A 22,941-nucleotide genomic window follows, 5' to 3' on the forward strand; every position below is an offset into this window, starting at 1 on the left:
ATAAAAATAAAATAGTAAAATATAACACAGCTGTAAAAAAAAGTATTGTAAAACTAAAAAATGTTGAATATCAACATAAAAACTCTAATTTTCCATCATGTTTTTCTGTTGTGTTTTATTTTTCTTTTTTTTTAATGATGCTTATAATTATTATTTCAGCACTGTGTCAATTTCATAGCCAAACTAGTGCTCAGTTTGAACTTCAGCAGGTCATGCATTGAGTTGCTGCAATGTGATTGGCTGATTAGATATTTGCATTCATGAGCAGTTGAACAGGCGTACCTAATAAAGTGGCTTTGAGTGTAAATATACCATCGGAAATTCTGGCATATTCTTTTCTCCCTAACACAAATCCTGACTGAATATCCTTGTTACAGACACTTACGGACATCATAGCCTTTGATGGTGCAAAACATGCTAAACGCCTGAATTAGCCAGCAGCTGTTCTTCACCAGGCTGTCCAGGTAGGCACAAGAACCCAGCTGAAAGAAGGCAAAAAGAGGCATTAATCAGTAATGCATGATTTAAAAAAAAATAGCTGCATGTCTTAAATTATTCTGTACAATTGTACAACTTCTGAACTTCTTTATGGTATGGTCGCTTACAGACAGCAGGTTCTTCATGGCGATCACAAAGCAGGTGTACCCAATGAGCCAGTCCCACAGCCGCAGGATGTATCTGACTGGCTGCATCAGCACACTGCCTCCAAACAGCATAAAGTAGAAACAGGCCACCAGGTAGCCGAGACAGAAGATGTTGATGCGCGTCGTGCCAGTGATGAAAATGAGACAAAGCACCAGCCAAAAGAAGTAGCTGAAAACAAACACCTTCACCATATCAAGATAGCACCTGAGGACAAAACAGAGACCACATCTTCAGTTTAAAAAGAAAGCAAATCATACTGCCAAATATTACAAAGCTAAAGCATCGCTATAAAAAATTTGTAAGCACTAGAGTTAATCTAGTTTTGTATTTTCTATTAGTTTTTATTTTTAGACGCCACATAGAGGAGGGCATATTTTAGAGGCAGGATTTAGGAAAATCAGTACAGGTAATACAATAAAAACACTGACTCACAGTCTTACAGACATCCAGACTCCCAATAAACACATCCATGACTGCCTCATTAAGCAAGTTGTGATAAAATCAAATTATCAATTATATCAAACTAACAGATATTAAAACTTCCACTATTTTTTGATTTGATTTTAATTTGATTTCCAAGTTCACAAAATGTTTTAGTTAGTTTTGATATCTTTCAAGAGTCTAGTTTCTATTTTTATTTAAGTTAATTAAAAAAATTAACTTCTAATTCCAGTTTTTACTTTAGTTTTAGTAAACTATAATAACCTTGGAAAGCACATATTTAAAACTCTTCAAGTGGTTTAATCTTTCTCTGTATTTACATTAAGATACAGCAAAAAAATTATTATTAAAGTGCACGTTATCCATATTTAATGTACAGGCTTATGATTTAATTGAATGCATTTCTTACTTTTTCAAATGTTTGAGAGAATGTTTTTTAAATTTTGTAGAAAGAGTAAAAGAAAATAAGTTTAGATGAAAACTGTTAAAGGTTTTAACAAAAGAATAAACTGAATAAACGGGTTTGTATTTTAACAGTTAAAAAAAAATGTAATCTCTTCAACCACTTCCAGGGAAAGCGTTTTTCTCAGAAGCAGCGATTGTTTATCTTATAATGCACACAAAAACACTTAATGTCCAACTCTAGACAATTAGAAACGTTTTAAAACTATTTAGTGTTCTTTACACCCTTTTTGAAGGAGCGATTTGTATTTGCATACCTACGTTTCACCTTGCACTTGTACCATGAACTTTGCCACCTCTTCATCCCCTCTATCTAAACAACAGGCCTGTGAAGTGCAGGCTGACACTTTGGAAACTCATAATCATTAACGTTTAGAGATTATGTTGTCTCATTTCAAGTTACTATCCAGAGTGGTACAAACATTTGACTGGGGAAATTAGAGATTTTGTATTCTATATTTTCAGGCTTTTCAGCTCACCAAGGAAACAAGGACATTTAATAGTAATTTACAAAATGAATGTAGTTTAGCATGGGAACACTACATGCCTAAACAGAGTTAGTAATAACACTAATACTTGCACTGCAGACAATAAGAAAGTATTCAGTGCAGTTGTAGTACAATGAATAAATGCATGGATGTGAACAGACAGGGGAGAATTCACTGATTTATGTTTTGTTTTCTGTTTATATGTTTAATAAAAATCATGAGCTCTTTACTAAATGTTGCTTCTGTCTGGAAGCGAGGCCTCAGATGCTCCCTGTGGCCATTGACATCACTCACGCACATCAACATAATGGAACATGATGTGGTGTTATTATGTGTAAACGAATAAGCAAGTTCTTTCTTTTATCAGTCATTAACCTGCTAGCTCCTTAGTACAAAGTCTGTCTGGTGAATTTACAGTAAGTCAAAATCAGGCTTCCTGCCTTCTGTGCACACTTTTCTGGCGGCTCCATAGAATCGAACTGAATCAAATCTTCCAGCATTGTCCAAAGTACATGTGTGATGACGGCTTTATTTCTTAAGTTGGCAGACGGGGTTTTAAAAGGGTGCTCCCTCTGATTAGGCGATCAGTCGTCTGCGAATAGCCCAAAAGTTCATCAGAGAAATAAGTAGAGATATAAATAATAATTTTGTCGTCCCTAATGTGTGTTGACAGAGGAGCCCGAGCCTCAAAATCCTCGCTCATGTGGCCTGCTTGCAATTTTACAAATAGGGAATAATTAATTAATGAATCAATAATATAGGTGGCAGGGATGATTAGTTGGATTACAACAATCAGAGAAGAGGAGCAGGAAGGGTGCATGTGAGAGAACGGTGTAGAGCAAGAAGGACAATCATTTAGATTAAATCTGAACTTGTTCAAAGAGTTCAATCTACTTTCATGTATTTTGTAGCCATCATAATCAGAAAATTCAGACTTCTTCTGCATACACGGCACTGAGTCCTGGGGGCGGCAGCATAAGCAGAGAAGCCCATACCTTCCTCTTTCAAGCCACCACCTTCAGTTCATCCAGGGGAGCATCGAGGCATTCCCAGCTGAACTCAGAGAGATTATCCCTCCAGAGTGTCCTGGGTCTACCTTGGAGCCTGCTCACGGTAGGGGAAAACACCTCATCCAGGAGGTACCAAAAAGCATCCTTGTCAGATGCCTGAACCACCTCAGCTGGCTCCTTTCAATGTGGAGGAATAGCGGCTCTACTCTGAGCCCCTGAATGCCTAAAACCTATCACTAAGGGACAGGCCAGCTTGTTTCCGCCACTTGTATCTGCAATCTTCTAAGCTGCCAGGGAGTCGAATTTCTTGTATTTATTTTAATGTAAAATTGTACATAAATTACTAATTCCAAATGTGTTTTCCACATGGAAATTTTTTGGTTTTGTCTGAGAATTTTCAGAAATATATTTTGTGGACAGCAAGAAATCTGAAGACTGAAATAAAGCCCATTAACAAAGGTTCCTGGAAATGAGACACGCATAAATTAATAATCTAATTCAACCCTTTAATGCTCCTAAAATGACCACAGACCAGAGTGATGAGCTCCCAACTCTCCATATGCAGTTTAACCCACAATACAAGAAGCGGTTTGATGAGAGTGCTGGATTATGGAGTTCAGGCTATTTCCTGCTCTGATCAGCACTAAATTTAGATTTTGAGGGTGAGTCATGTTAAAGATAAGAAGAAAATAAACTGAACAACAGAATTACACGGTGTTAGTATACTGATAACAGACATATCAACCCTACAACAATTAAGAATTACACTTTCTGACCTGCAGTGAAGAAAGTTGTCAACAGGTATGAACTGGTTGAAGGAGCAAGGATCCAAACTGCGGCTGATCTCAACATTGTCCCCGGCCAGCAGTCGCACTGCAGCTCGGTTCTCCTCCTCAAACACGTGCCACTGCAGAGACGAGCAGAGAAGCAGGAGGTAGTCATCTGCAGACGGAAAAGGACAGAAATGGAAGTTACAGAAGAGGAAAAGAAGATCAACAAAATAAGAACTTGGAAGATCAACTCACAGAATATGAATAAAGGATTGGGTCTCATGGCAAAGTCCGGCATGTAAAACCACTTAATCACATTAGAAGACAAAGGGTGAACAGCTGTTCTCCAGGGGTAATCTACCAAGCAAATGGAATAAAAGGCATAGCACAGATTATTTTCATTTAAATATATTTATATTTCCATTGAAGTGATTTAGGTGATTACATTTTTTATCTTAGAAACTTTATTTATATATTTTTTGAAGACATGGAAGCAAAACTGCTACAAACTATTAGAAAGATCCTTACCAACACAGAAAGCAGGAGGGATGCCGATGCAGAGCAGATACTGCAGGACCATGAGGCCCGCTGTAAACGTGCAGTATTTAGACCACACTTCACCAATCGCCTTCCTGCGTCGCCGAGACAGGACGGCTAGTAAGGCGCAGGAATGGAGCAGGGCGTAGAAATCCATCCTCTGACCAATCACATTGACTGCAACGATTAAACTGATCTAAGAAGCAGTACAAGCATTGTAAGAAGTCAGAGATGTGCACTTTCAGTAAAAGAGACACAGAATGAATACTGCAGGCCTGAAAAAGTACCTCGAGTCCAAATTTGTAGAAAAAGAAGTTGATGAAGTACTTGATGCATGGCAGGATGCCATGATCCAGGTGCTGCCTGGTGATGCCTTGGAAGATAATGCTGAAGGGTGGAGGCTTCAGGCTGTTATTGAGACGAAAGTAGAGCTGGTGGCGGTGGACAGTAGACTCGAACACCAGCAGACCCAGGACCATCAGATGGTTCTACCACAGTAAAAAAAAAACAACCAACAATTATTTTAACGCTATAATAATAGTATGCATATCAAAGTATTATTTTCTCTAAACAAAACTACTGCTAAGTAGCTGAAATCTAAATTTCTTAAAGATTTTTGCCCTAATGAAGTTTCATGACTAGTAAATGACTTTAAAAGAGATCTTGATGCATGCTCAATCATCCAGGTAAGTAAATCTCCAAAAGCTGATTCTGTTCATCTGGACGACTTTAAAAGAGCTTTTAAAAGCAGGTGTACTCTTTTCTAAATGTTGGAAACACATCACAATTTTTTTAAGATACCAAACTTTGACATGTATCAGCTCACCCTGAGACAAGGGAGGATCCTGCCCTCACACTTGCGCAGTGCTCCACACCAGTAGACGGGGTCAACAGGCTCGATGTAGAGGATAGACCTCCTCAGCAACTCCACCATGTTTCCCTTCAGCTCTGCTCCATCATCCAGGCCCGAGCTGTTGGAGGGAAGTAAACCCTAGACAAGGTAGTCAGACTCATTATCAAAGCCTGTTTGTGCCTCAGTATCAGAGATGACATCAAGACCATGTGACTGAAGTTTGTAATGTTTGTGCATACTAGAAGAAATAGCATCCCACATAACTACAGTCCTGAGTGACACAGTGGCAGTTACAATCACAAATTAATTTAACATGCATTAGCAGGTTTGACCACAGAACCTTCTTGCTGTGAGGTGAGTATAACTGCACTACCACAGAATACAAGCGCAAAAAACCCCAATAACACAGAAACGAGCCACTTAATCCAACCTCCAGAGACTTATAAATACATAAAACTCACAGCAGTGCAGTTAGAGGAGTAATCAAGAGGTTTGATGACTTTGAGCTGGTAAAACATCTTGCACACCACCATGACGCATGCCCACACAGCAGAGATGCTTGATGCCAAAGGTCGTAACCGTGGGAACGGGAGTGCAAATGCCCACAGAACCAGGAAAAGCAAGTTCATCAGTGAAACCTGTGCAAAATATATTAACATATTTATGTACAGAGAAGAAGAAGAGCTGGAGATTAAATGTACCCCTTTTTTATGATCATCAACATCAGCACTTAGTAAATCAATACTGTTGGACATATTTTTTTTGTTGCTGCTTTAATAACTTGTATTTACACACCTATAGAATTTATGCGTACATGATCAGAGCCAACATCCCACCTCTTGCAGCGATACCCAGATGATGCCAGACGACACAATTTTGAGGCTGTGGAGCTCCATCAGCCTCCAGCTCAGCTCCTGGAGCCTTCGAAGCCCCGACAGACCCTGGATGAGCAGCAGGCTTGTCCGATCCACAATCACAATCCACTTGTCCTCACTGCTGCTGTGCACTGTTTCTAAGAAGAGGAGATGATACCAAGGGTAGGAAAGAGCATCAGACATAATTTGATCATTAACACTGGATTATATCAATGCTGCAGCCGCAGACAGTAACAGTACAATCTCAGTTATCTGAAGAGGAAACATCAGAACATGTGACTAGACTCCAAATGCTCTAAACTGAAAGAGTAATGTTAGCATGTGTTTGCATGTGTTAAAGGAAGCCAACGAGTTTCAAAGAGTAAAATTGAAAAAACAACAACAACCTGTGCCAGCTTGTTAATGAAAAACATTGTTGTTACAGATACTGTTATTTTATAGTCCCATTAATATTTATTTTCCCAGTTACCTTCTCCTGTCTCCTCCTCCTGCTCTTCTGCCCCTTTTTCTGAGGAGCTTTGCTGTCCAATGCTGGCCAGAGTCTCCTGACTTTTACCATTTCCCATCTGCTCCTTTACAAGCCTGACAACCACAATGAGCGTGTTTCATTTAAAGAAAATCTGACTAAAAAACTGCAGGAATTCAGTAACAAATCCATTGGTAGTTTTACAGGTTGTTATATATCCAAGTATACGTAGTAACTTTTCATCCAAACAAATTATATTCCAAATTAATGCAATACAGAATGAAGATAATAATTTTAAAACAACAATGAAGAGTTTTACCGTTTCTGGAGCTTTTGAATGTTTTCTTTAATGCTGGGACAAAATGAGAATAATGACAATGCTTGTAATATTTCAGTTACCTCAAAGCACAGCCAGAGACTATTTTATTATTGCCCGACTTTTAATATTTTCATGTAACTGAAACATAATCTAATGTTCTCACCACATAAAGAAAGTTCATTTTGATTCAAATGCAGATTTTATCCACAGGCAGTGAATAAGCCGTGTGAGATGCGGTCAAATGTGGTGGATCTTTGTACAAACTATCAAAGTATTTGAACTGCGAGTACAATTAAAAATTTATAATAGGATAATTGCTACACTTACGTGTCAGATATCTCATTGACTGAATTCATGAGCTCTTCCTCTCTGTACGAAGAAAAGGACAAACGAGACACATAGAGTATGTAGTAAAGTCAGTAGGCAATCAGAACGTAAACATTTCATACGACTTATTAAAATTTCCCTTAACAAAAAAACTAAAAACTCCCCATCAAAGTTGTTTTGTTGTGCATCTTCTGACTGTACCCAGTGATGCTACAATTTTAACATCCTCTTATGACGAGTAGCACTTGAGCAGCTGCGAATTCACCTTGAACCTCAAAATCTTGCAGAACACAATCATTAACTTCTGTGCCAAACTGACCTGACTTTTACATCAAGTATCATTCGTGGTAATGAGTTAGGTCTCTGGCTACAATTCAACTATGGCTCAGCTGTGCAGGGAGACAACCCTGAAGGGAAGAATTTAAATCTGTTAAGATGTTTTCGAGGAGTCATAGAGCTTTTTTATTGCACCTCATACAAAAAAGACACAAAAATTGTTATTTCATTTATCTAGAGAGGGGGAAACCTGTAATTACTTTTAAAATATAATAAAAATAATGTATTTTTTATATTTTCTAAGTAGATTTATCCTGTTTTGACATACATGACTGCCTCATTTGTTTACGTTTCTTTTAATATAACACACCACATGTCCTTGTTCATATTGATATCAAATGACAGAATGTTTTTTCTGAGCAGGATCTCTCCTTGCATACATTCCTGCTGTCTCACCTGGAAGTTTCTCTGACAGGTACGTTGTCCAGGTCAGTGAGAGTCAGAAAGTCAGAGTTAAAATAATGAAGCTGGAGGATGCAAGCCAAAAGGAACGTAGCAGGAAGCAGAATGCGTGCAAACAGCTCCACGGTGTCGTACCGTTCCAGACCCAGGTCACGAAGACTGGAGAATCACACAGGAGAAAAACACACAACCTTATAACAAACAGCCAAGTCTGCTACAAAGACAAATTAAATAGATATAAAGAATCTTCTTGCTTCATATCAAAAAGGCTCCTAACACTAACAAAAATAAATTAATGAGTAACAATTCCCGACCTACCACGAGTATATAGTACAAGACAAAAGACTCGAGTCTACACCCCTCATTTCTTTATATTTGCTTCCTAGGAGTCAGGCCTTCTTGCAATGTTTTAAAGTGCTCTTGAGCAATAGTTCTCCAGGCTTTCTCAAGGTCTTTCAATGTTTTTCTTTGGACATTGCCTGCTTTTTCACTCATTTTTAGTCCACTCCTTGTACCTGACCATTTCAGAGGAACGTTTTCTCTTTATTAAGCCACTGACCTATGAATCAGTCAAACATAAAAAGGACCAAACTCAAGGTATAAACCAGTGTCGTGTCTACACATAACTATGCAAAAACTCAATCTATCCTTTTCTACATCAAGTGTTGGGTAGAGAATATGGCATTGACCAAAACCATCCAGGTTTTTCCTAACCGAAAACTGTTAAAACTAGTAATTCCGCCTTCAGCATGAGGGACAGCTCTCTGTGCCAGAGCCAACCTAAGGAGGGGCATCAAACAGGCCAAGGAGGCCTACAGGAAGAGGAAAGAGGACTTCTTCACAGACCAGCTGCCAGAAGGTGTGGAGAGGCATCCAAGCCCTCAACAACTACAAATGCCAGAGGCCCCCCCAACCCCTGACAGCAGCCTCAAACCTATAGCCCTCACGTGTTTTGAGCGGATAGTGTTTCAGCACATCAGAGACTGTCTTTTACTGTATTTACATATGTGCTTGCACGTTTCCATAAATTGCAGCATCTATTATCTCATTTGCCTAACAAAATATAAAGAATCAAGAAGTTTCTAAAGACTTATGCACAATACTGTATGAGACTCACCCTTCCTCTGACATCCCCATGATTTGTCTGAATAGCCCAGACACGCTTCTGAACTGGTACATGTAGATAGCTATCAACACCACCATGGAGTAACCGACAACCACTGCCCAGAACGTCTTCAGGAGTCGACGCCACACGTCATAACGAATCTGAGAGAAAAAACAAAGTGTATAATTTCTCCTGTAAGTCTTATAATTATCAATTAAATATCCATCCATTGATCCTCTTCCCCTTATCCTTTTCAGGGTAAGGGACGGATGGAGCCTATTCCAGCCACCATGGGGCGAGAGGCAGGGTACACCTTGGACAGGCTACCAGTCTGTCCAGGGTGTACCTGGACAATAAATATATATACATATATATATATATATATAAAATTAAACAAAATAGTTCAGAGCAGCCAAATTAGATCTTCATTATAAATGACAGTGTTGCATTTATCCCTCGAATCGCCTTGGTATGTAAAACACCGGGGCGTTGCTGATGTTGTCTAAATAGACATGTCATCTCCAAAGCCATTAGGCCTTCCTGTAAGTGCCTACCGTCTTTCTAAAAGGTCAGCAGAAACATAATATGGGCAAGAAAAAACAGCAAAACTGGAGCAAAAAAAGTGGTTGTGTATGTGCTTATTAGTCATAATCAATACTTTTAACTGGAAAAGAGTATGGATGAAGAGTAAACAGTCTGTCTTTGTGAGCTTTTCTACATTTTATGGAAGATCTACACCCACTGCGAACATTTTTATGCACAAACAACAGCTGAATGGTTCACTGATGTTAGTTTAGGAGTCAACACATTATAGTGTAAGATGAACCTAAAATATATTGGCTTTATGTGTTCTACAACAACATTTGAACTATAAAAGTGGATTTTCCTTTCCACTTAGTGACCCATTTCAAAATCTCATTTCCCTCTTTCATCTACTATATATATATATATATATATATATATATATATATATGTACTATATACCCTTGTATACATGTACATACATGTACATACAGATAGATAGATAGATAGATAGATAGATAGATAGATAGATAGATAGATAGATAGATAGAGGGGTATTTTGTGAACTAAGTAACTATACTCTGATATAAGTCTACTTTAAGTTAGAGGACAGAAAACTGAGTTACTAACCTGGTAGAGAACAACACAGAAGAGAAAGAGGACAATGTAGAGGATTTTGTATACGACCACCTGAATGAGTGAAACATGATACAATGAATGAAACAATAGTATTTACTTATTATTTGCACGGCTCAGAAACAATTCTGACTGAGATTATAGAAACAGCAGGATCCAATGACTTGTGGGACTATAGGCAGGAGCATTTCCATCTTCTTTTTCATAAATAAGGTTTTACTAGCAGCCGACAAAACACATGCTGATATTCAACAGTACTGAAGAAGGAAATATATGTGAAAAAACAACAACAAGAATAACAATAATACTACTTTTAAACCTATTATTTCTACTACTACTACTAATCATAATAATATTCGTTTTTGACCATACAGAGGCTCCTAAAGATCAGTTTGAAAGTATTTTTGGAAAACTCTTTTTGCAATACAGTTTTGTTTGCATTATATCCGACTTATAGAGAAAGGCTGTGCTTTATAATGATACAGTATGGTGCATTTTCAGTGCATTCAAGGACGAGGTGAGAGTGCACTGATGTTCGGGGAAGTCGGAGGAGTTGCAGTTACAAAGGTGACTGGAAGCGCTGGTTCAGCTCCCTCACTGACCACAGACAGACTCTCTGTGACTATGTCTGCAGATTAAGATTGTGCAGCCTTTACTGAAAGCCGCTGTAACAACATCTTCATTTTTACAGGATGTAACCGGGACTTCATCTCACGGCTGTGTTAGATGAGCATTACTAAAGCTTCTGTACGTTGCCGTATGTAGCACCATGGGCTGAAACAGCAGCAAGATGAGTTCTTACAATAACCATACTAGCCAGAGTGCTCACAGCCAGTATCTGGTGAGCACTGGGCACTACATGTAATGAGAATGCAAAAAGCATATTGAGAAGAAAAGCAAAAAATAGTTGTTAAAAAACTTCTTCCTGTGATATTTAGGGCCTCTGTCAGTAAAAATCTGCCTTAGCCAGTGCTACGATGTTTAAGTCTGTCATTAGATACCTTTCCAGAGAAGCTGACCACAAAGAACATAGAGCAGCAGAAGAGGATCCAGTACTTCACCAGAAACCCCTTTACACCTGAGATCAGTTTCGCTACCAGAGGAGATGGTTGATTTTCCTCCGCTGGCAAGGCGCAAAACAAGGAGGCAGAAACACAGTGAGAAAGAGGAGGTAAGGGAGGGCATTACAGGGACAGCTTGATGATTAAACTTGTCTTGTTGATGTCAGGATGATTTTCATTAGTGCCCAGGTAGGAGTTACATTACTCCAACATCTTCTGACATATGATCTCGAGAAAATCAATGAAAAGATAAATTACGTGGCACGACTTTGACTTCATCCAGAGATTCTGCCTTCATGCTCTGCCCCTCCTGTCTCTCCTTCAGCTGCTGACGAAACATCAACCAAAAGCTGAAGGTGTAGAAGACCTGCAGTGAAAATAGTTTATCATAAACACAAAATACAAAAGTTTGTGTACTTAGTAAATGTTAAACTGAAGCAGACCTGTGTTGGGAACAAAAAAATATTTTAAATAAATCTGTCAAAAGCTTTCAAAGTACACTAGTCTGTGGATCCTGTTGGAAAATTCTTGTTTAAGAAATATTTAAACTGAATTCAGTGACTTCAGACTGTCTGATTAAAAAAACACAAATTTCCTTATGGTAATAAACTTTAGATGGAATACATGAACACACTGATAAATAGATGTCAGGAAGAAAAAGTGAATTAGAGTTATATTAGACAACAAATGTGTACAAAAAAGCCAAACGACTATACAAGAGTAATTTTTACTAAGTACATAAGGTTACTGTATACAGTAAGGCTCGTGTTTCTTAAATGATTGAACGGTAACACACACAAAAAAACAATATAACCTACAAGCTAAGTTAGGTCTAAATACAGCTTTATTGTTTTTAATGGAAGCGAGAATCACAGAAGGAAATTACAATAGTTTATCAGGTCCATTCCTGCTCCTTATTACCCTGTCATGGCTAACCTTTGCTCCCAGGTGGACACAGGGTGCAGGGTGATAGCTGTTCAGGTCAAAGTCCACTATGACCGCCGGGGGCAGACCCGGGTACAACTCGGCCCGGCTCAGCCGGAGCCCGCTGAAGAAGCCCAGCACCACCAGCACGGTGCCATAGATGGCGAGGAAAGGGGCGGACATCATGGCATACCGCCTTCTGTCTCTCATCATCCAAATTATACAGGACCACACAAGCATGGCGAAAGTCAGCCAGTTGTTGTAGGTGATACTCCAAATCTGTACGCAGTGGATATCATAACAAAAACAACTTTAACAACCTCTAATGTTAGCTAGTTTTCTTTAGCTGCTTTAGCCGCTTAGGGTGAATTAGCTAATATTGTTAATGTTGTGAATTAACTTATAGTTAACTTCATAACGACAGAGTGAGCCTGCTATTAACTATGCAAAGTTGCTTGCTAATCTTTACTCACCCAAATATGGCTGCTTTAGCTTCAACTGGTCAGATGTTAATTAGTCAAAATTAATTAGACAATTTGTGATAAAACTCGTACGAAAACTAACAAATACTACTAAGATATAGTAATAGTAAAAAAAATTTTTTCAAAAGTCATGTTTTTCATTTTATTTTAGCTAACTAAAATGCCTTTCACATCTAGATTTAATTTTTATCTTAGTTACAGTTAACTATAATAACCTTGGTAGAAAATAAAGATTGTACCAGTAGGCTCTGGGAATTTGTAATAAAAAGCTTCACAAAACAGTATGGATATATAAATTAGTCTTGCAGTTGTCTAAAGTATTGTAACTGTATAAAAAAAAAAGTGGTTTCAGAAAACAAATAAACCATTTTCTTTAAAGGTTGAAACTTCATAGCTAATGTGTAAATCCTCCTTATCTTTGCTTGTAACATAATGTGACCTATTCCTAATGTCTTCACCTGTTCAACACTGTGATGATACTGGTTGTGGCTGCTAAAAAAAAGTCACCACACAGAACACATTTATGAACCAGCATGATTATTTGTACTCTACCATCATGATGATAAGGCCGCTGACGTAGCTGTGCTTTTGCACCTGCTGACCAAAAATGACCAGACCACTTGGGCCTGAAGGTAGAGGCAAGGTGTCTGTCAAACTCTCATGGACCTCCTCAGTCTTCTCCTCCACATCTTCCTCGCTTTCTGTGTCTGGCAAAAGAGGGAGGGAAAGTAAAGAATGAAATGAAAGGGTTTAGTGAAAAATTAAAGTTGACTCTATAGCGTAGTGGTTTACATGTTTACCTAACAAACAAAAAGTTCCCTGGTTCCATACCAAGGAGGACACACAAATCTTTTTTGGGGTTGTGTGAAGAAGGACATCTGTCATTAAAAAATCTGCCAAATCTATATGCAGTGGCCCCTTATGAATAAGAGAGCAGCTGAAAGTAGCTTCTGCTTTTTTTTTATCAAGTTTGTGTACTGTATAGTTTTAGTTAATTAAATATGTATTTAGAAAGCTTTCTGTGATTACCATGAGACAGTGAGTCCTTGCCCTCATAATGTGGTAGAGGGTAACCGTTTGTGTAACCTGCCCCTCCTAATGGACATCCAAGACTGTCAGTGTGGAGATCTTGCCAGGAGTTTCCTTTGATCAAAATCATTGGCTGAAGAAAGAGAGCAAATTATGCTGTGTGTTACAACACAACTGTAGGATAATCTCTAAGAAATTTTAAGTGAGTCCACATCTGATTGAGAATTCAGTGTACTAAATAGAAAATGCTAAAACATCCTCACCTCGTCAGGTAGATAGGTTTCCTCATCTGTGCTACTTAAAAGCTAAAAAGGGAAATCTTGACTTTAATAGGCGTTTAAATACCAACTTGTAGCAATAAAACTATGTGATGTCCAATAATTTATTTAGCAGCCATTAAGCTTTCAGCATGAATTCAGGATCACTGATATAAGTACCAACCAGAACTATAGTCGGATGCAAAATTCAATAATGAAGTTACCTCTTGCTTATCTCCTGAGATGTAGATGACCCTGGAGAAGCTTGGAGGAGCGTCTGGACTTTCTACTGGACTCTCAACCTCATCTGCTTCATCCTGAGAAGCACAATCACTATCAAAAGTCTGCCAAGTAAGTGAAAACCATGTGGACCAGCAATGGCAGAGTAGCACTCAAAGTATTAGTAAAACTTGCACTTCTACTTGTAGTACTATTGGGAGTGGCAACCTTCCAAGATAAGCTGGTAGAACCTGGAAATCTGCTTCCTTGGGCAACACAGTTGTGGAAGTTGGGGCAGAGGTGTGTTACTGGTATGATAAAAGCAGTAGTTTTCTTAGCTCAAGTCACTGCAATAGCTGAAGAGCAGATAATGTATGCACAACTCTAGTGTTTAAAAGCAACTTCTGCCCTCGTCAGCCAAGGCAAGTGTTGCTTATTAAAATCCACCAGCCAGAAACATTTTTTTGACCTCATTGGACTTTACACCCATGTGACTTAAAATAACCCGGCTGTCTGCATTATTGTCTGTGTGTGTTTTGTCACTGGCTTGTCTTCTGCCCAGGAACCTGCACGAGTTCTGATGTGTGCGAGCATGTATTTTTCTCATTTTAATTAACAAAAAACCCATGTTTGTCATTTCGAACCTATCCCAGATGACTTTTGGCTCTAAACATATTTAGTCTGACACACACGCGCGCACCTTCTCTGTGACATGAACCCATTTGTGCAGCAAAGCCACTAGTGTGTAGTAGAGGAGTAGAAGAACCAAAGGGTTGAGGAAGTCTGGCCAGCTGACGTTTGTGTGCATGCTAAGAGAGTGCAGGTTTGAAGTGTCGGATCTGATGACTCCTATCATACCAAACAATCTGGAGATGAATGGGAAGAGTAAAGGGAGAGAGAAAAGAGAATAAGTGTGAGGCATATTTTTAGTAAAAAGAATTTAAATAAAGAAATAGAAGAACCAGACTGATATAATTTAAATATCTAATCTTATTTCTATACCTGGGATAAACATCTTCTGGTGGTATAAGCGCCTGGGAAAGTGGCAGCTGATAGAGATACAGAACCAGCAGGTGTCCTCCGCTGAAAATGGCCATCATCACACACAGGGAGCTGAAGAGTAGCATGCTGATGGAGCGGCCAAACACCCACCACCATACCAGCCCCAGGAACACCCCGAAGTACACTCCTGAGGTAAGGGAGGGCAGTATGATACCTGTACACACATAAAAGATGACAAGCCATGAAGAAAAAGGTGAATTAGGCAATACTCACCATTTTTAAGCTATAGTAAGCTGGCATGCACAAAGCTGCTGCTGTATTGTACCTGCCAACCCCAGCAGCAGAGTCACCACCACCTTCCCTGCTGTGTTCATGATAGCTGACAGCAGCAGCCTCAGTCCAGCTGCAAACACTATGAGCTTCTGGACAAATTGTGGTGGACCCGACTGTACCGGCAGGGTAGTCTCTTCTGAGCTGTCAAAGGACGAACCCTCTAATTCACTTCCATCCTCTGACTCCGTGTCAGAGGTTTCCACATCCTGAAAGATCCATGAAACAATCAGCGCTTTGTTAGCTTAATGCAGGGAAGTTAAACCAATAGAACATTGTGGGCCACATACAGCCTGCTTTGATCTTAAGTGGGTCAGATCACTAAAACTCACCATTCTGTCATTGTAAAGACATTTAGCTAAACATTTAATCCCTGAGATGTCTTAAAATGAGAAAAAAGAAGCACACAATAAATGTGTAAAATTACAGAAAAAGTTCTAGTAGCTCATTCCCCAGACTGCCCCGTATTTGTAATAATGTTTTTTGACTGATGACTCACTGAATGGCAAAGTGAGTCATCTTTATCAATAGAAAAATGTATTAAAATACAGTTCAAAATCTTTGTACTCCTTCACATTTTCCAAAACTTTCCAGCAGACTAGACTGGAGTCTTTGCTGGGCTGATTCTGGTCCCTGGGCCTTATGTTTGATACCCCAAGGGTAATGTTGTGTCATAGTGACTATAGCTATTGACAAGCGAGTGGTTACCTGCGGGTCAGAGGGCGGGATTCCGTTTTCATGGAGGTTGACCTGGGGCACAGGGCGTAGCAGTTTCCTGCAGAGCCTCAGTATGAACAACGTAGAGACCAAGAGGCCCACGTCTGGGAGCAGGAGACGTACAATATTCCCAGGATCAACCGAGCTAAATCTGAAAATACACACACATTAACATTTGATCTTCACTCATCTCCAATAGATGATACATCAATTTGTTTATAAGCACATTTAAAAAAAAACCAACACAGGCTGCCTACCTTACAATTCCCAAATGGTAGAGAAATCCATCCCAGAAGCCACTAACTGTTAGAAAAGGGGAAAACCAAACAGCCATCAAGTTAAAAAGCATTATTCCTGTTTTAATTGGGTATTTCTTTGCACTGTTTTATAGTCAAGCTATTTTTTTGGCTGTCTTTGAGGTCTGCTCGGAGGATTGGTGACATTTTATTATAAAAATCGCTCATTTATTGTGACCAGAGTTTTGTTTTCACCTTGTGGAGGAATGTATGCGAAGGGGATCTGCATGAAGCACTGCAGGGTCAGGAACATCAAACTCGTGTAGATGATCAGCCGCAGGAACTGCCCAGTTTGACCTAAGACCAGTAGCAAGCAGGAAGCAAAAGTAAGTGCAGTTACAGAATTCAGAACAAAGTCTTTTGTTCTGTGTAATGAGCTAGAAATGGTTTATGGTTTACAGTAGTGCAAACAGTTACGCCCATAATTTATTGGACCGTCAGATAGTTTGTAGTTTAACACCAGTGTACAAAACCACAGTGGATTTTAAATTGAACAATCACAATGTGATTAAAGTGCAGATTATCAGCTTTCCTTGATAGCTTCTATCACAAAGTTTGTAAAAACTGTTAAGGAATTACAGCATTTTTTATACATAGTCCGACATTTTCAGAGACTCAAAATTAACTGGACAAACCAACATAACTTTGAATGTAAGGATTGTTTTCAATACTTGTATTAAAACCCTTTTTAGTCAATGACTGCCTGCATTTCCTCCCATTAGATGCTCTGCTAGGCCTTCACTGCAGCCAGTTTCAGTTGCTGCTTGCTTGCTTGTGGGTTTTTCTGCCCTCAGTTTTGTCTCTTAGTAACTATAAAACTGAACTGTTGTGTTGAGATAAGGGTCTGTCTTGGTCATTGAAGAATATTTCAATTCTTTGTCTTGAAAAACTTTAGTTCCTTTGCAGTATGCTTTGGGTGATGACCCACTTCCACTGGCAACCATACATGCCCACACCATAACACTGCCACCACCATGTTTGACAGATAATGTGGTATGCTGGAGCAGTTTGTCTTCTGCTCCACATCTTACTCTCCCCATCATTCTGGTGCAAGTTAATCTTGGCTTCATCTGTCCAAGGATTTTGTTTCCCCAGAGATGTTCAGGCTGTTTTAGATGTTTTCTTGCAACATTGCCCTCTTGTTCTTCATTGTAACCTGTGGTTTGCATCTTGTAGTAAATTCTTTGTATTTCCATTATGAAGGTGTCTCTTTATTGCAGACCTCAACAATGATACAACTATACACATTTTTTCCAACCCTTTGAATTGAAGGTGAAAATCTTTAATCGCATCGTGATTGCTTGATTTAAAATCCACTGTGATGAATTACAGAGGGAAAAATACAAAATTTGTCTCTCGGGGAAACAAATGATGTATTTCACTATATATGTTGATAGAACAGGTCCCGAGGTGTGACTTTGATGTTTTAATCTTTAATAATTAGCAATTTCTCTCCCTCTAAATGCTACCAAGAAAACTTTATGAAATTAGGACAAAATCTATTATTTTTATCTATTATGAAATCACAAATAATTAACACAATTACTCATAGACTGAAAATACTGAGTCAATTCAACTTTCTTCAAACTTTAACCGTAATTCAAATATAAAAGATGAATATGTAAATAAAATGTGAGCAGGACTAAATCTGTGACACCCTGGTATAAAATTTATAGAGAAACAAAAGTCAAAGAAAGAGATGTCCTGAAAGGCAAAGCAAGCAAACTGTTGCAAAACAGAATATTATGCAATAGTTTTTTTAATCTATTATATTATTCTATAATTGTTGGAAGCCAGAATTGTGTCTGAAATTAAGTAGGATTAATTCCACAGTTGTAGTTGCAGAGAAAAGTTGGTTTCAATAAAAATAGAAGTTGCTTTTATCTTTGCTGTACACCACGTGTTTTGTTGTCTCCTGTTCAACTCAATAATCATTTTTATTCCCCTTAAATAAAGCCGGCATGTTACTCTCTGAGTTCTGGGACACAGATACACAAAAACACACAGTAATGGATGCATCCTGTGGTTCTCTTCAGACATTGTTCAGCAGAATATTGTCTCCCAGACACTTGGCAGTAAATTGGACTGGTTCTGTCCATACTCCAGTTTCTATGAAAGAAACTGGACGCTCAAGTCTCAAAGAAACGCCTGGCACGACTGGTCTAGTACAGCTATTTATCCAATGAAATCGCTTTGTGGCACTATTTTTGAAATCACACTCGCGTCACAACATTATTTGCACAAGTTCCCAATTTATTATCTTTCAGACTGTCATTAAAGATATTAATGACAGTCTGAAAGTGAGTTGCTGTGTTGCGATTTTGGCTGTATATTCAAATAAATAAAACAATTCATAGTCTCAGGGCTAGAGTTCTTGTAATCAAAAGGTTGGAGATACAAAGCATTAATAGCTGACGTGGCTTAGCATTAGCTGAGCCAGCAAATGTGTTGTCGATGTTCACGCTTTTTACTAAAAGCATTGTTTCATAAAACACACACGTACACACTCTCTCCAGCATAGGTGGGTGCACAGAAACGCATGAGCCGTACACACACGATGTACACAGGCTTACCACTTAGTCCACGCACAGTAAGATTATAGCAGGGGGATTTATGAAGCTGAAGGGCAAACAGTTTTTATATGGAGGCATAGAAAAAGAGCGAAAGAAGAAATGCTGTCAAAATGCTGACATTACATCTTTTAATTCCTTGCTGTAATTACCAGGCTATGTATAATTGATTTGACCATTCAAACCACTTCCCCTTTACAAAGTACTTTGAGGGAGGGATACATATACTTTAATTCATCAGAATGCTGTGATCAATACAGAGATGGCACACACACGCATGCTGTAGACATATATACATCGCACACAGTTTGATTTACCTGCGCTTGTCTTTACATTTCTTTTACTTTACATCAGATTACCTGATTTCTCCTATTTTTGCACGTACCTCATGTGAAACTGTTTCTGCTCTTTAAACTAAGTTAAAAAAAAAAAGGGAAAGGCAACCAGCGAAAACACAAAATACAAGTTTGAAATGATAAGTAGGTAAGTAACATGATCACAAAACTGTACACAAACTAGCATAAAATAAATTAAAAAAAATTAAATGGCATAAAAAACAATGCAAAAACCAGTTAAGATAGAGACTAAATTAAAATAAGCAAATATATAAATTCCTAGTTATATGAATTTATATATAATGATCAAGTAATACCAGCCTGACCTTGCAAAAACAAAAAAGTATTTGCTCAAACCTCAAAGCACTGATAATTGTTTGGAGTATGATTTGTCACACAGAGACTGTATAACTGTGAATGTCCTGTTCCATCGAATCATCACCTGAACTGAACAGAAGCATGAACTGGCTAAACGGCCTCAACATTAGCGCAACATGCCAAAATCAAAAGAAGACATGAGAAAGAAGGTGAGTGAATGACATCAGGGTCATGAAGCTAATTCTAAATTTCTAAAAATGTATCTTAATTTTTATCAGTTTTAACCACACATTTTAATCGTTAAAATAAGATGCCAGATCAATATTAGGTTTGAATGCCACAGAGCATTTGGTGTACAAATATGTGGAACTGCAAATTTTATACAAAACATCACAAGAAATGTTTATCAAAGTGAAAGCATTTTCTCTAACCCACAAGGTAGGAAATTAACATTGTTTTTCTACAATTACCTGGTACATGCTGGAATAATCTTATAAGCTTAAAGTTCAGGCAAAAAAGACTGAATCACTGATGTTGTTTAAATTTGAATCAAGTTTCAACCAAGACCTTTACATTATGAATCAGAGCAACAACAGGCCAGATGACGTCATTAGCCTCTGGAGCCCCTCTCACCTTTCATGGTGACCAGACTCGGGTTCGGCAGCAGCGGTAAGATGAGCAAAAACAGGAAATATACCAGTGACAGACCATTATAGCGGAAAGATGAAGCTGAGAAGCAGAGGGGAAAAAACACAATGGGTCTGAGAGAAATTCAAAGAAAATTTTTATAAGGCACAGCATGCTTTTTTTTAATGTTTATTATTATGTAAACTCTAAAATACTCGTAATGTTTCATCTAAGGTAGCAAGTACACATCACAACAGTAAAACACACATAATGAAACAAAGGGCAAAAGAATAAACTGTGTCTAGTATACCTTTGATTTTTTTTATAGTATAACAATTTATAAAACCTGGCTGAAAGAGGGTTTTTCTGGGTTGTCTATCCACATCAGTGTGATTACTCTGCTTATAGTAACAGCACTGAGTGTATACTACTTAACAGAAGCCCTATCATTTTCCTGTTATTCTTGCCCATTTGATAAGCAAAGGTGCACTTTATGAATAATTAAATTAACCCCAACCTAAAGTTGTTTAAAAAAAAAAAAAAAAGGTTACACACTTCCGGGGTGATTTCTTATGTGTAGGAAAAATCCCTGGTAAGCTGTTATTGCCATTAATATAAGCCATTATATTTGTTTTAGCAAGGAAACCTTAGTTAACAAAGCTGGTTAAAGATGCTGATTGTTTTTGATTGGTTTGCTCTATGCTGGAAAACACCTGAGTTCAACAAGTAGACCTAAAATATTTTGGAACAGGAATAAATATTAATTTAGTTAACTAATTTAAAAAAGCCCTACAATTCAGCTAATATTTTGGTACTTCTGAAATCTATGGATGATTTGTTAGAATCTTAAAGAAAATTGTTTAATACTGACTACCTCATACCTAACCTCAAATATGATACATTCATTTTAAACAACATTATAACTGCAAAATGAGAACATTTATGCCAGCAGAAATACCAACAAATGATCATCAAAATGCTCCTAAGCAGCAAGCAGAGGTTAAGTGTTAACCTTACCCTGCAGCACATAGGGACATTATGTGCAGGTTTCACTTAAACAGTTTACTTGATGGTGGGTACAGAAATGCTGCTCAGATAGGAGTAACTGTTTTTCATCAGCACGGTCTACCTCAGGTTTAATCTGGCAGCACATTGCTTCTCACAAATTGAGTGTGAATTATTGTTTTTGTGTCTCGATAATATGCTGCAACAAGGGTTCACCAGTAGCTTTTACCCAGCTTATGCTGTGTTAACGATATGCAACCTTTAGTAAACACCTGAAGATTCTTGCCATGTAAACTTTTACACCCAAAAATCTGAAACCGCGTCTATTACATATCCCTATAAACCCGACTATCTCCGGACAAAACCACCAACACCAGCAGTAAAAATAAATAAAAATTAAATAAACATACAGACATCAACTCACCAGTGAGCAGGAGCAGGGGTAGTAACAAGTTATACAGCATCCCAACCACGAGGTCCCCCGCCATGTCCTCCTCTGTGTGTCAGAGACACCCAAACAGCTCCTTCAGATGCTCTCACCCGCTGGATGTCCGCATAAATAAGTAAGTGACTTAGTTATGTGGAGGGAAATTCCAGCCCGCTCACATATTTGTCAGAAGAGAACTCATGTTGCCTCAATCAAAGCATCTTATAGTACAGCAAAGAAAAAAATAACACGAGGACGAGAAGCAGTGCGATTAAAAAACACAGCAGATTCAAATATTGTGTGCGGATAATGACTCCCTTTGCTCTTTGCTTGTGTTTCTGTCACACCCTCCTTTCCTCCTCCTCCTCACCTCTCTCTTCTTTCCCTTTCTCTCTCTCTGTCTCTCTCCCAGACATAATGGGTTGTAACCCAGCATCTCTGTTACTATCCTCATATTGTAGCTAATCTCACTCAGGAGAATATCCACTATCGTTGCTTCACTGTAAAACACGCTTGCAGAATTACACAAAAGCAGACGAACAGCAAAGTGCAGCAGTGATTTTTGTGTGACTCTGCTGAAAGGTGTCATTGGGGAGTATTATAAGTTTCTGCATGTGCAAGTTGCATTCATGCCTTCATTCTTGCATTGTGTTCGAACTAGTGTATCCCAGAACCTTCTCTATCAGATATATATGAAACCCATACAGATACTCTTGTATCTCGTTGTTTGTTTCCTTAAAGCCGCGTCAGGCTGGCTCATCATATTTGCACTGAGGGGTGAAGGGAAGTGTATCTAATATTCATGGCTGTGAGGCCATTAAAGAGCTGGTGTGACTACAGAGGGATGATCAATGCAAGGACTTACAATGCAATAACATTAACTTTGTTCTAAATATAAGAGAAAGGTTGGGGGGAGAAAAATCCAGTATGATCTTTTTGTGTTTCAAATGATAGTTCTGGCAACATAAATAATGTAAATGTGTTAAAATAGCCTCTTCCAGGACTATTAGTAGAGTGAAACTGGAAAAGCACTTTATTAGCATTTAATTAACTGTGGCACAGATTTGAGGAAGCAACAGAGTTCATGCATTATGTAGTGTAAAATTATGTTCATTTAATTTAAATTGCAGTATTGTAAAGTTTAAGGA

The 22,941-nt window shown here is 38.4% G+C and overlaps 1 protein-coding gene across 1 annotated transcript in view; it reads right to left on the minus strand.

Moving 5' to 3' along the window:
* si:dkey-11f4.7 (piezo-type mechanosensitive ion channel component 2) overlaps positions 1–21,854 on the minus strand; it is a 32,584-nt gene extending 10,730 nt beyond the window's left edge. The window contains 30 exon segments of the mRNA XM_063464335.1: positions 386–482; positions 606–849; positions 3,823–3,988; positions 4,072–4,173; positions 4,345–4,549; positions 4,641–4,841; positions 5,180–5,344; positions 5,668–5,844; positions 6,043–6,218; positions 6,551–6,663; positions 6,867–6,899; positions 7,194–7,235; positions 7,926–8,090; positions 9,049–9,197; positions 10,189–10,248; positions 11,196–11,317; positions 11,514–11,622; positions 12,192–12,458; positions 13,214–13,368; positions 13,691–13,823; positions 13,954–13,995; positions 14,172–14,291; positions 14,867–15,032; positions 15,169–15,382; positions 15,494–15,707; positions 16,207–16,366; positions 16,473–16,518; positions 16,707–16,808; positions 20,368–20,463; positions 21,791–21,854. Coding sequence (XP_063320405.1) covers positions 386–482; positions 606–849; positions 3,823–3,988; positions 4,072–4,173; positions 4,345–4,549; positions 4,641–4,841; positions 5,180–5,344; positions 5,668–5,844; positions 6,043–6,218; positions 6,551–6,663; positions 6,867–6,899; positions 7,194–7,235; positions 7,926–8,090; positions 9,049–9,197; positions 10,189–10,248; positions 11,196–11,317; positions 11,514–11,622; positions 12,192–12,458; positions 13,214–13,368; positions 13,691–13,823; positions 13,954–13,995; positions 14,172–14,291; positions 14,867–15,032; positions 15,169–15,382; positions 15,494–15,707; positions 16,207–16,366; positions 16,473–16,518; positions 16,707–16,808; positions 20,368–20,463; positions 21,791–21,854 — 4,105 coding nt within the window.
* Positions 21,855–22,941: the final 1,087 nt, after the last annotated feature.

This window comes from Pelmatolapia mariae, linkage group LG20, assembly GCF_036321145.2.
Source record: "Pelmatolapia mariae isolate MD_Pm_ZW linkage group LG20, Pm_UMD_F_2, whole genome shotgun sequence".
NCBI lineage: Eukaryota > Metazoa > Chordata > Actinopteri > Cichliformes > Cichlidae > Pelmatolapia > Pelmatolapia mariae.